This window comes from Parasteatoda tepidariorum, chromosome 2, assembly GCF_982258835.1.
Source record: "Parasteatoda tepidariorum strain Cologne lab strain chromosome 2, Ptep-v5.0, whole genome shotgun sequence".
Classification (NCBI taxonomy): Eukaryota; Metazoa; Arthropoda; class Arachnida; order Araneae; family Theridiidae; genus Parasteatoda; species Parasteatoda tepidariorum.
The window spans coordinates 40658474-40673510 of record NC_141756.1 but is presented as its reverse complement, the minus strand read 5'-3'; the positions used below and the strand labels follow the sequence as shown (position 1 = coordinate 40673510).

General features: G+C 30.7%; 1 protein-coding gene across 1 annotated transcript in view; it reads right to left on the bottom strand.

Annotated features, from left to right (window-relative positions):
* LOC107442968 (receptor-type tyrosine-protein phosphatase mu) overlaps positions 1-15037 on the bottom strand; it is a 78973-nt gene that overhangs the window by 45554 nt on the left and 18382 nt on the right. The window contains exons 8-15 of the mRNA XM_043042206.3: positions 14625-14798; positions 12762-12896; positions 11393-11533; positions 10939-11067; positions 7026-7137; positions 4433-4593; positions 2973-3100; positions 863-1049 (exon numbers count right to left, since the gene is read on the bottom strand). Coding sequence (XP_042898140.2) covers positions 863-1049; positions 2973-3100; positions 4433-4593; positions 7026-7137; positions 10939-11067; positions 11393-11533; positions 12762-12896; positions 14625-14798 — 1167 coding nt within the window. The remainder of the gene's footprint in view (positions 1-862; positions 1050-2972; positions 3101-4432; positions 4594-7025; positions 7138-10938; positions 11068-11392; positions 11534-12761; positions 12897-14624; positions 14799-15037) is intronic.

Below are 15037 nucleotides of genomic sequence, written 5' to 3'. Positions count from 1 at the left end.
TCTGTAATAACTTAGTACATACCGTTAGAATTTTTGTTAAAAATGAAGCCTAAATTATGCACATTATTCATCACATTGATAATAAATGCGGGTTTCAAATCATCAAAACCAGTTTGATTTTTTCTTTTTTTTTGTCGTATCCCTGTTCAGGCAGTGGGGGTGCGATTGTTCCAGTTTTTCAGTGGCGCCATCTGTGGCCAGGAATTCGACTTCTGCCACACCATTCACACAGCCACAACCCGTTTATATGGCGGATCACATTCACACACAAAGGAGAAAGGACACAGAACACAAAGAGAGAGAAAGAAACATCCATGCCTTGCCCAGGATTCGAACCCAGGACCTTTCTGATGCAAGGACAGTTCCCTGCCCCCTACACTGGCCGGTCGGCACCACCAGTTTGATTGCTGAATGAAATAATTTTCTTACACCTTCTTGCCATTTCTTTCGGCTATAAAGCAAGTTTTGTTCTTTTTAATCACATTTTTATTAAAAGTAATTTGTGTGAATTTAATAATTCCGTTTTCCCCCCTTAAATATTCATTTGCTCCGTCTTATATGGGCATAATTTAGACTCTTAACAAGAACTGAGCAAGGACTAAAACCTTTATACGGTGATATGGTGTTATTTTACACCATGTATATAAAAAATACTCCACTCATTTTAAAATAAATCTTGATATTAAATCAACCACAATTAATAAAATAGTTAAGTAACAGAATAAGTTCAAATACAACAAAAAGAAAAAAAAGCCTAAATTTCTTCTTTTACATAAACAATGAAAACACTCGTAAATACGCATAATAAAAAATTATTTGCAATTTTAATTTTTTTTAAAAACTTTTCATAAATAAAAATTACCGCCACAGTCTGTTTTAATTTTCAAAGCAGGTCCAGGTTCTCCTTCCCCACCTTTACCAAATCGTCTGCATTTAACAGCAATATCATACTCTGAATTGGGTATCAAGTTGACAACTTTGGAAAAGTCATCTGTCATCCAGGTACCAAGAGTATTCCAGGCTGGTGATTCCGATTTTTTAAAAACTACCTAAACAGATATAACTAATAAATAAAACAAAAATGCACGAAGTTATGATAGTTCAAAAGGTATGTGAAAGATGGTACGTGTTTTGTTTGATATGTAACATAAATTAACTGAAGACATGTCTTAACACTATTTAACAACTACATACGATACATTTTAATCAATTATAATTAGTATAAGGAGTAAAATCTTTAACAATGCTTATTTTGTGTAATCTTTTTGTAGAGACCGAGATTTTTGTATACGTCTTATTTATTACACAATCTCAATAGACAAAACAATAAAATCAAGTACTTAATTTTCAAGAATATATATTGGTGAAAATTCTGTTGTCAACAAAATAATATAAAAACAACAAACGGAAAAAAAATAATGAACTATAAATTGTTTGCAGGCTTTCAACTATTTGATTTTTACACATTTTAGTAACTGAAGAAAAGATATTTAGACTGCTCCATGGAACTTTATACAAAACAAGCATTCAACTTTATCTCCAGATAAGGCGCTGTAAACAAGGTGTTCCCTAACGACCACCCTTTACATCTAGTTTGTTTAAAACTTGTCGAAAATGAAGTAATAACATTTACTATACACTTTAGGGATCACTTAGGTTAAGACTATATTATCCCATTATGTCACAGCTTTGAATAATTGCAACAAACACACAAAGCATATGTAATTTCAGAAGAGAGCTTTGAAAGATGACTTCGGCAACTATTGAAATCCTGTAACATTACTCTTAACGCATATACAACTCAATTCGCATATTCAATTTCAAATACTCAACTTTTTTCTACTGCATGGTTATACTGAGGTAATTTTTAAAATTGAATTTCAATGTACTGATTACAAAGTTGCACATATTCGTTTCAGGAATATCACTCAATTTAAAATCTTTGAATTGAATTGAAATTTTTGAATTTTCAAATCTTTACTTTATTCTTCACAGTGTTGCAGAAAGTGCAACAATCAATGTTGATTTGCATAACATAGTAGAAATGCAGCAAACCATTTTTTCCAATAAATTTTAATTTCATAATGTAAATTTTTTTAAATTATATTAAGCGAAGAATATTTATTTTTAAGCAAAGGAAAAAAAACTTAAACTTGAAGGAGTTTTCAATTATTTCTTGTTAACTCTTCCTTTTTTTACTCCGGCAAGTGAAGTTTTAAAGTTGAAGAAGATTTTCAAACCCTCCTTTTCCCAGTATTGAATCGTTAGATTTTCACAGCATTATTGTTTATTACCGTTACTTAAAGAACAATTTGAAACTCAAATGCGCAAACTCATTTTTTACCAGGATTCTATAAATATGTAATCAGAGTGGTCTTTAAGGGATACTCTGCATACTTCTTAATTGATTTCAGTAACAAAAACCGTGCTGTAACACACGAAAAACATAATTGCATACGACTAACTAATAGCAACCTTCAAGTCTATACATTTTTAATTGATCCCAATTAACAAATCTAGAATTAAAAAATAAAGAAGAAATCTATCTATCAGTCAGCGACGAAATCAAACATTGTACCCCAGATGTTGTGCATATATGTTCAAATAGCTCATGGAGCACCCTTCCATGAAATAATTTGCCACATAAAAGGATTTCTTTCTGTGAATAGAAAACAATATAATTCTAAAAATTACCCTATTACGGATCTTGGGTTAGAGTCCCCTTGCCGTCAGGCTAACCGTGGGAGGTTCTCGTGGTCTTCCTCTCCATGTAACGCAAGTGCGGGTTAGCTATATCAAAAAGTACTCCACGAAAGCAAATTTCTCCCAATACTCGATCCAGGAGTTCCCTTATCTTCTGGATTAGGCTCAAAATTACAAGGCTACGGAGTTGAACTTTAGTAGTCGTAAACCCATAAAATTGGGTCGGCTTTTCAACGACGGTTATAAAATATAAAATAAAAAACACTCACTAAATATTCTATGCTATCTGTAGGGCTTCCACCTTCGTCAACAGAGTATTGCCATTCAGCCCATTTTATAGAGGCTGTTGTGTTGTCCTTCGATACAAGTATTGGTTCGCTACCAAGCCTTGGTGGATCTGAAAGGAAATTGTGATAAAAATGAAATATACTCTTTAGAGGACACAACAGAACTATGATCTTTACACACGAATGTATGCAAATGCTTGATTATCAATCACGTATTTATTGAAACGTAAAAAGTATTTGATTCAACATTCATCATCGTTTCATGCTGAATCACGCCAATGAAAATGGAAAGTAACATAAAAATATTGCACAGATATTCAACATTCATCATCATTTCATGCTGAATCACGCCAATGAAAATGGGAAGGAATATAAGAATATTGCACAAATATTAGACATTCCCCATAATATCTTGTTGAACGTTAATGTTCGTTAAATCCCATTTACCGGTTTAAGTGAAAAATACAGATATTTAACGTATACTTTAAACATTCACCGAAGCGACTGCGCAAATGTCAACGTTCACTAGCTTCGGTTCACATTAATGTTAGTAAACTACTTTGTAAAAAGCAACTTCAGTAAAGAAGTAAAACCTTTAAAATATTTTTTTAAATGCTATGTGAAAGTATTTAGTAAAAAATGAGTCATGCATCTATATAGACTTGCTTTAAAAAAAACAATCTACAATTGTTTAACACGCTAATATTTGTACAGTTACTTTAATTATTTTGTTTGAGATTCCTTAAATAGTGCAATGAGAAATTCCATAAGAAAGTTAGTAGAAAATTTCAAACTGTATACACTTAAAAACATAGAGCAATTCTTAAGACAAGCAAAAGTAAAGTATTTCCGCCACAACTCATTGTAGGTATAGAGGTTAGGGCTCCAAAATCTCTTCGCTAATGGCATAAAGGGGGCAATAGAGTCGACATTGCGCACCGACCACCTTAACTTTCTAGACAACTGCCCCCAGGATCAAACCCCAATTCTTTCTTATGATAGCTTTAAAGTATACAAATCTCACTTAAAAAAGTCACCAATTCTTATAATGTTTGCTAAAATAACTTTTGGTATCATTTAAAATTATTCCAATTTTTAGCAACTTTCATAAATTTAAAAAATTTTAAAAATTAAAAACTGGATGCTTCAAACGTAACCCGATTGGGTTACGCTTTGATTATAATTTTTATTTAATTATTGGGTTATAATTTTTATTCAACTGTATAAAATTTATTAAAACTATTAAACTCATTTTTAACTGAGTTGGATGCATCTTCTCCCAAAATATTGCACTCGTAAATGATGGAATTGTGCTATAGTAGTTATTTTAAAATTCTAAAACAAACTGTATCATAATTGGAAGTATAAACGTATAACATTATTATTTACTATTAATTACTATTATTTCCTAATCTATTCGTTTGAAATTCTTCTAAACTCACCAATAACAGTAAGAATCATTTTCTTCATATCAAAACCATGATCGTTGCGAGCTTTGCACAGGAACTCAAAATCTCCGGAAACCTCGGGTTTTAATTTTATCACTGCTTGCAACTGATTTTGTTCTAAAACTCGCACACTCACTTTCACATCCGGGAATTCACTGTAGAATAAAAATTCTGTACGTAAGATTTGCAAGTACACTTTAAAAAAATTATAAATAAAAACAAATTTTATTTTAAAAGCAAGGTACTAGAAAAAACATGAACTTATAATGTTTATATTTTATGGGAAAAAATAATCTGGAATAATTAATTAACTGATTGACTAAGTTTGTAAACCACTTAATACGATGGAAAAAACCTTTAGGATAAAAGTTTTTACTTCATTTCAAATCAACTTAGAACCTTAACCCTTTACAAGGTCGTGGAAAGTATACTTCCCACAAATTCGTTAACCTTTAAATGTCTATGGAAAGCTATATTCCTACATACGATTTGTGCATCTATCTGTTGATAATTTCAGTAAACAGAAAGAAATACATAGCTTGTCTACGGTAAGAACTCCCCCCGCCACAAAGTCTGACACCGTCTGCTGCTATGGAAACAAGAATAGCGCGTTTCAGGGAAGGTAGCTTCTCTTCACTCTAGGGCAGGGATGGCGAACCAATGGCACGCGTGCCATTTATGGCACCCGACACAATATTTCCGGCACGTCACCGATCACATTTGTTAATACACAAATGGTATTACACTATGAAGCATATGTAACAATTAAATTAAAATTCACAAAAAACATACAAAATAATAAACTATAAATAATAAAAAATTAACAAATAATGCTAAATAAAACAATTAATAACCATAAAAAACAAGCTAACAATAAATCACTAGCAAAAAAATTAACAGTCCTGCTTCAACTAACATCTTACAACCTAATATAAGTTATTTGTCATCTAATCTGCAACAACAGAAGTCACACTGATGTTACTTTAAGTTGAATTACGCGTATAACTGAGACATTGCAAAAAAAATAAAAAATTTCAATGTAAATAAAGAGTTTTGTGTTGGTAGTATTTAGTATTATTATTTTCCCAATAATCACGAAGTTAAAATTATTTGACGGCACGTCTATGACCTCATCAAACAATTTTTTAGGAAAAATGGCACGTTAGTGTACAAAGGTTCGCCACCCCTGCTCTAGGGCTAACACAATTGACAGAAGAATTCCTTTTCCCTTGCCAGCCCAATGTCCTAAACAATGACCCCACACTCCTACTTGAAATAGTTATACCTCGTTACCATAGTCACCAACCTGGGTCCAGACGAATGGGTAGGGGAGTTCTTACTTTAGACCAACTTGTAGTACCTTATTTACGTCGCACTGGAGCTGCACAATGGGCTATTGAGGACGGCCTGGGAAAAATCCCTGAGGAGGATCCGAGGACATGCCATCACAATTTTGATCCTCCGCAGAAGAAATGTCGCTAGGAAACTGGACTACAAGAGCGTGAAGTTGGGCACTTTAAGGCAAAACAATTTAGCGAGGACCGATGCCGTGCAACCTCTGTCCCTACGCAGGCTTATCAAAATAGTCAATAACCAGCCCCTGACAGCAGTCAGTGGTGCTTGACTTTGATGCTCTACTGAAAACCGTGTCTTCACGCCACAGTCTACTATGAAATACCCAAGACGAGAGTTGATAACATTAATGTACTAAGAGTAAAGGTAAGCGTGGGACCAAAAAGAAGTCCGACAATACTGCAGATATTTCCTCCTGCGCGTTATGCGTTCGTTCATTTTATCATTTCTCATCGAGTTTGTTTGTATTTATAAATGCAGACTTTTTTAACTCGATTATTTAGAAGCACAAAATTTCAAGATTAGAGCTAATTGTTTACAGTAGGTTAAATTTTGAAAAATCCCTACCCACCTTCCCATTAAAAAAATTGGTCTCAATCAAACTAATTTTAGGTATTAAGTTAAATAAATTCCTTGTTATCAGTCTATCGCAATCCGAAAAATATTTTATCATAAGAGTGGCCCTATAAAGAGTTAAATATGCAAAACAACAAAAAAAGCATTTAATGTTTTTCACAATGCGTTTGAAAATTTAAATTTTTGTTCATTAGAAAATATTTACATGAATTTAAAATTTTTAAATATATAATTATTCATAAGAGTTTAATAAGTATCAAAACATTTAAAAACACTATCAAAATCTAGCGAATATTTATCGAGATCAAAAGTAAACCAGAGCAAATGAGGAATTAAAAATCGTCAAAAAAAAATTTTTATGAGTAAAGAGTTACTATTCAGATTCATCTGACTAATAAATTACTAATCAATTATATATAATTTACATTTTTGTTTAGGTTGACCTCGATAATTATTCGTCATAGCTTGATTTTGCTTTTTAACATTTTACACTTTGGTTTGTGACCCCTACTAGTGTTAAAGTTCTCAAAAATTTATTTGTCATAAAATAATTCTTATAAAATTATTATCATTAAGTCACGGAAATCCTTTCATGACATAGAATGAATTTTAAAATAACCGGTAAAAATCTTCCTTGTAAAGTTTTCTAAACACTTACTTGCACGTTATGTTCATTTGAGGTTCAGGCACAGCATCAGCTGTACAAGAAATGAAAACTTGATGGCCTGAATTAACTTCCTCCCCGTTAGCAGCTACAATTTGTGGCACACCTCAAAAGTAAAAAAATAATTTAAATAAACAACTTAAATAATTAATAACAATTTGAGTTATCAAAAAATATAACTTTACTTATTCTCGCAGCAAATTTAAGCTTTTAGAACTGTTTTAAGAACAAAATGTAATGTTCTGCTGTTATAAAAAAAGGATTTTGCCCTATTTTAAATTTACACAGTTGTTTGCTTAAATTTAAAATAAGTGCTGCATAAATGAAATCGTATTGAATTAGAACTACCTTATATCAAAACTTTAATTTAAGTAACAAGTCCTCCCTGTCCTATCAAATACTAAAATGGTCACATAAACAGAGAGATGTTAATGAGACACTTTTAAAAATATTGAATTCACGTTTTTATTTAAATATTTAACCAAAGAACATGAAGTCCTAGAACGTGAAGATCCGATTATTAGATCAAAAGATATTCAGAGTGGTCCTTTTTACGCACTGTACAATGGAACGTGACTGTAGCTCAGGTCTCCCAGCTACTAATTATTTACCTCGTGTACTTAGAAAACAATGCAGCTTCCAATGAATTGTAATGTAAGTAATGAATGTAAATAATTTAGAAAGTTACAAACACAAATCAGGCAACAACAAAAAATAATTTCTAAAGATATGTATGTAATCACACTTCATGGGGGGAGGGGGTCACTGTCTGCTAACATACTGGAGCCTTTCTATCGTCTGTGGTAATACCAAAAATTGACTGTGCCCCATAATATATAAACTAAATAAGAAAAAGTAATCAAACATTCAAATATTGAAATGAAATTAATGATATGATTTTATTCTTGCTTTCATTAGTAACGAATTGGATTGTTTTATTGCAAAATGCTCAAGAAAATTTAATCGGCCTGTGGAGGAATTTAGTAAAGGGAAATTGTGTGTTTTATATAACTTTAAATCAAAATTTTTGAACAATAATATAAAATACCGGGGTTTTTACTTGAATTCTAATATTATTAAATCTATTAAGGAATTGAAATATAATTTTATTATTTGTGTTGTTGACAAAGCATCTAATAATTTTTGCTTTATATACAAAAACATGCCTGTGGAGGAATTTAGTAAAGGGAAATTTTGTGTTTTATATAATTTTAAATCAAAATTTTTGAACAATAATATAAAATAACAGGGTTTTTACTTGAATTCTAATATTATTAAATCTATTAAGGAATTGAAATATAATTTTATTATTTGTGTTGTTGACAAAGCATCTAATAATTTTTGCTTTATATACAAAAACATTTTTAGGCATTTAATGAACAAAGAATAAGAAAACAATAATACTTTGTCAAAATTAGTAGTTATAAAAAAGAAATTAACAATCCAATTTTCGCTTTTTCCAAGAAAATAGGTTTAAAAATCAATAGCATTAATTATCCTTATTTATTTCCGGCAATTGAATTCCACAAAAAAACCGGTTAAATTTAGATTTGTTACTTGCAGTTCTGAATGTTATAATTCTATTTTTGGAAGAAAATTTTTTTTATATCTTTGAACATCATTTTAAATAAAATTATTTCTAATGATAAACATTTTATTGTAAATAACAACCAAGACGTTATTAAATATTTAAATTACAACAAAATTAATAGTATTTTTACATGTTATTTTTAAAATTTATTTACGAGTACACCGCACAACAATTTAACGAATAATTGCTTATATATTGTTTGTTAAGGAGATTAGATTAATTTATGTAATGTAAATATTTTTGAAAATTATCTATTTAATGGTATATGTTATAGACAAATGAAAGGTATCTCAATGGGAAATTGTTTCTCAAGTAAATTAGCCAATATTTTTTTTCACATTTTTATGAACATAAATTTTTGCAACATAATTTATTAATTGGGTTTAGATTTATGGATGATTTAATTATTTTTAATTTTAATGATTTTGATTTAATTAAAGATATTTATCCTAAAGAACTTGATTTAGTAAAGACTAATTCAGATGATAAAAGCGCTATTTTTTTTAATCTTAATATTAAACTTAATAACAAAAAAAAAATTTATTGGATTTTACGATAAAAGAAGAGATTTTAAGTTTAACACATTTTAATTCCAATTTGTACTATAAAAAAATTTCAAAATAATTTGATTGGTCAAATTATTTGGTTTAAATTTATTTACAATAATAAAACAGTTTTTCTTATAGATATTGGCAATTTCAAAATTACCTTATCGAATAATAATTTTCCTTTTAGTTATTGTAATTATAATTTTTTAATTCAATGCACTTTAAAGACGTTCAACTAATTCGGCCGATATTGAAGCCCTCATAAACAGGCGTGAATAGAAAGTGAAATTTAGGGTTTTTTGTTCCTGAGGAATATTGATAGCAGCATTTTATTAGAATTTTTAATTGTTGAATGTTTTTGTTTTATTTTTCAAGCTTTTCGAAAGGGATCAGCAGTATAAGTATTCCTAAAAAAAAATTTAAGATTTGGCAATTTATATTTTATTTAATTTTGTTTCGATTATTCTAATTGTAACTTAATCTTTATTAGTTTTTTTATATGTGAGCCTTTCATTATTAGTTCTTTCCCTGTGTACTTTTGACTTGTGTATGTGTATCATTAATTTTTCATTGTATTTTCACTTTAATATTTGAAATTTTGATTGTTTTTTCTAATTTGGTTTTTCCGTTATAGGCCTCGGGGCACAGTCAGTTTTCGGTATTACCGCTGACGACGAAAAGGCTCCTGTATGTTAGCAGATAGTATTTCCCCCGATGAAGTGCTGTTTTTGCTAACATACGTATCATTTAGAAATTCTTCTTTTAGAAACAAGAATTCTAACATTTAGAAATTCCTCTTTTTTTGCTTGATTTGTGTTTCTAACTTTCCAAATTGTTTAAATAAGACAGATTTGGTTTTTGCTGCCTTTAGTACTTTTCCATTTTGACTTATTATTATTTTAAATGTTATTTTCTTCATTTTTCTTTATACTAATTTGGCCTAAATCAGTTCCATTCTTTGATTAAATATTGAATGTAAAATATAAGAAATGAATTTAGTTATTATTTCGAAAAAAATATTATTTTCTAATTAATTTTATCCGACGTAAATTATTTTTAACTATGAAAAGTAAACAAATTCAGCAATAAAAGCGTTAGGGAATTATTTAATTGAAGATGATGTAAACAGGCTCTCGTAACCTTGGTAATGGTTGGTTAGTTGCCATGTTATGGACATAAAAAATAAATTAATTAGATACTACATGGGCCGAATGTCGTATGCACTGCTTCAGCTATATCAAGGCAAATGTCCGAATAAATTATTTTCTTGTGGATAGCCACTAATCTGTTGTAAGATGACCAAAATGGCAGGACAGAAGAAAAGAGGTTCAGGTGACAGTTCTGAGTCAGGGCAACAGTTTCTGCAATGCAGGTACTTTTTCGTTCTATTTATTTAAATTTTCATTCCTCTCAAGCTCTAGCAACCGCTTTTTATGAGATTCCAAAGCTGCCCTTCAAGCAGTTCAAAAAGGAGACTCGGGATTAGTGCTGAACATACACAGCACACTGCACAAAATCAGCAGCTTAAATAAAAAATGCATCACGCTATGGGAGCCACCACACGTTGGAATTGATGAAAATGAGACTACAGATGCCTTAGTAAAAGAGGCGAAAAAGCTCAACCTTGGTAATATTAATGTTAAATGATTAGCTTTATCAAGAGTATTCGTATAACGCATGTAACAAACCTTGGCCGGTACCAATTGTTTTCCTTATTTTAACAATTTTAAAATATGCATATTTTTATGATTGATGCATTACATCTTACTTTCGTTACACGTTGTTCCACGCCATCTTCCTTCGCAGGTGCATGTTCCATCCATACGACTGCATTGAGCGCCATTAAAACAAGTGCATGTGTTAGCACAATTCACACCATACTTATTTTGTGGACACACTAGAATAAAAGAAAAAGTAAATATTTCTTGCTGATAAATGTATGAATTTGTTCCTTTTCACTTTACAGTTTTATTTTTTAAATTCTGACCAGAAAAAAACTGCTTTCTGACAAACATTTACATTACAAGTTTAATGAGTAAAATTATCAATGCGTTGAACATGAGAGTTTACTATTTAATTATTATATTCAATAAACTTCCATATTTAGGTAACCATTTAATATTTACATAATTAAAAATGAAAAAAATATATACAATGCTGCGATAATTTATACTTCTAAAAATGTAGTTCTAGGTTATAATGTAGCTCTAGGTTGTTCTTACGCGTTTGACAATCCTTTCCCATAAATCCAGCTTCACAGTCTCCTTCACAAGCACCGGTTATTTTGTCACAGGGTTTGGTCGAATTAGGATAACAGTGACAAGTAGATGCACAATTTGATCCAAAGCGACCCAACGTACATTCTGAAAACAACAACAAAAATTTTAAATCAAAATATTTCTTATCAATAACATATGCCAACATCTTAAAAAGCTTCAGTTAAAATATGGTAAGCATTAAAATAAAAATAAAAATCTGAATCATTGTAATTCTTTTAACAAAATTATATATTGCGTGTCCAAAATCCAGGAAAACATTATTTAGTTACAATAAATGCTCGAAACAGAACCCGTCAACATTACGGGATATTACATGCTACACGTGCTTGATAGAGTGTCGAAGAAGTAAATGTCGAACAATTCCGAAGATGACAGGCGTTTCAAGCACGATTGCTGATTCAAGGAATAGTAGAGCAATGAGGTCTTCAACTGAATGAACTGGGTACTCGTAAATGATGGCCTTTCTGAGTTCTTATGTTATATTCTAAAAAATCTGACGATCAGGCTCAACACCATCCAAACCATTTTTCTTAAAAACTGTTATCTAGCGATTACTTTGAAATACTCAACTAAACACGCCATCAGCCACATTTGAAGTCGATCATACATTCCTGTTCAAAAACTGCATGTTGTATTAAACTGCGGCAGATGATAATACATCAGTGTTTGTCTAAGACTGTAACCGAGTATAATTTGCACAGCGGTTGTAAAAAGTAATATGGCTTCATTGGATAAGTAAGATCTAACTAAAATATCATGCTAAACATTTCGAAACACATTGAGCTATAATATTGGCCACATTTGTAGCAATCTTTATATGGAGCTAAGTTGAACCATGTTACTTTACTTCTGAAATTTGATTGCACGACACTATAGAACAATTAAAAATTCACATTTTGATATGGTTAAAACGAATTTGAGCCATCTTCGGTTAGAAGAATTCAGAAGTGGGTCAAGGTAGTGATAATAGGGTTTACGATTTATCTGAAAGATGATGTTTTGTTTGCTTTAAATTCTGTCCCGTGATCTTCTTCTGTAAGACCCCAGAAGTTTCACGGTATTTCTTTCGTTTTCTTTCATACTTTTACTGATGATCAACAATTTTAGTTTTTCCATTTACAAAATGCTGTTAAAAAAAACTAAAAATACAAGATTCTTTTTTAACACGAAAAAACAATAAGAGGGGACGCTTCTTGATAATTTTGAGAATTACCCATTGTTATCCTGTTATCTAATTCCACGGATAGTCAAGTGTTTAGAGTAATTAAATTATAGACTAGAAAAAAAAGATTAAATTCAAAACATTTCTTACCTGTCTGACAGGTGAAACCAGCCCATCCTGCTTCGCATCCGGAGTAACAAAATCCTTCCTTATCACAATTATGGTGTCCTCCTTCGCAGTGACAAGTAAACTCACATTTATCGCCAAATCTTCCACTCTTGCAACCTACAAATTGCGTAAAATAATAATTTCTTATAGTTTTTTTTTTCGTTCCTAATGCAGCGTGAATGAACATAGTTCTTTCTCATAAAAAGAAAAAGAGATACACAAACAAGAACGAATAACAAGCAAAAAAGTAAAAATAAATAAAACTGAACTGTAAAAGAAAGGGAAAAAAATTAACTGAACATAAGTTTTTTATGGACCCAATATCGGAAGTAAATACATTATTTCTTCTTGGTCGTCATTCGAAAAGCAGTGACCACCTGTTACCTGGGATAATTCCAGAAGATCAAGAATAGTTTCACTCCATAGTTTTCCCCCTGATCTTTCTTTTAACTTCGATGTATGTAAATCTCTAGTAACCAAATTGATACCTAAAGCAACAGATCTATAGCTAACGATTGGCACTTGAAGCTATAGACAGTAAACTCTTTTTTTTTTCGCTAATTTATCAGCGATGTCATATCTTAGAATCGCGCAGTGGGACGGAACTCACTTTAAGAGAACTGCTTTGAGATTTATGTGAAGGTTCCATAGAAAAGACTAGTAAAGTTTTACTGGGACAGAAACAAATGATTGGCCACGGTTAGCGATAACCAGGATCGCTGCTTGAGAATTGGAGAAAACGAAAACCTGATCGAAAAGAGTGACTGAGCATTTAAATGATGCTAAGAGACTGCTATTGCTTCAACCTCTCCATCAAATGGAGATTTCGTAGGTAGCTCGCAGAGATTGTTTGTATGAAAAATTTTCTGAATTAATGCCTGTTCCTACTCAAAAATTGGCATCTAATTTTCTTATATATAGTGATTTAAGTGTTTATAGTTTCAGCTGTAGTAGAATAAATTGTATGGTTAGTAAAATTTTACGTAAATAAAAACTCAAAACTCTACAGCAATTATAGATACAATATTGCGTGACCTTTTAGCAGAGCAATTTTTAACTTCGCTTAAAGAAACTTTTTGTTTAGATACCCATAAGTATTTAAAACAAATTTAAAGTAATATTTATTTCGAGCAATATTTATTTAATACCTGCCAATTAAATTTCTCTAGAAATTCAACTCCTTAGGGAGCATTCGAAGAAGAAATGTTAAATTTATTTCTGTGCTTTCTAAAAAAAGAATTACTTCTTTTTGTTAATTCCGAATTTGATCCAATTAGATGTTTTGAATAATTTTTCAAAGGAAAACATAGCATACAAAAGACAAATTTTTTATGAAAGTTGACTCAATTTCATAAATAATTTGATAAATGAGGTTTTTTTTGTGCTTACTTTCTGTGCCTATCGCTCCAGCTACTAGCGTGTTGCAAATTCCAAATTTACTTCCGGTTAAAGTTTTAATTAATTTGAAACAACAGTCAATTCAGATAACACTTATTAAATAAACAAATTGAATCATACAAAACAAAGCAACCAATTTCATCTTATAAGGCAACGCAATTCTATAAACATTATAAATGAATATCTCTTAACATTATAAGTGAATATTTTTCACGTTTTTTTATTTTAAATTTTTGTGTTTAACAATCATAATAACGAAAGTAATAAACAATATTACATGACATTAATTTATTATAATTAAATGCTATAAGTTGTATTTATTATTTCCAAATTTGAATAACGTGAATGCAAAAATATTTTTTGCTTCTTCAACTTTGACGGGCATTGCTTATTAAGTTCAGCCACAATCCACTAGTCTATAGTTATATAGCAGAAGTGTGCTTATACCTCCACAAGTTGGTCCTCCCCATCCATCCTGACAACCGGATGGACAAATTCCTGTGATGATGTGACAATGTTCATTTCCAGCACAGTGACATTGCTTTTCACAACTGGGTCCATAACTGCCTTTGTCACAAAACACCATTGTCGTCGTCTCTACGCTGTTGTTGGCATTAGGATCTGAAAATGAAAGTCGACTTGGTGACACTTAAAATGATATTAAATTGCCATGCTTTTTTCTCGAAAAACTACAAAATACTGTTCTTTGAGAGAATTAACGAAAGAATCATAAAAAAAATATTCGAAGACATCTATTGAGTTAAAAGATCTAATCAGGATATATAAAAAGGTATCTAATCAGTGCTTCGTATATGAAATAGTAAATAAACTAACATTACATTAAATTTCATAACTGCCTT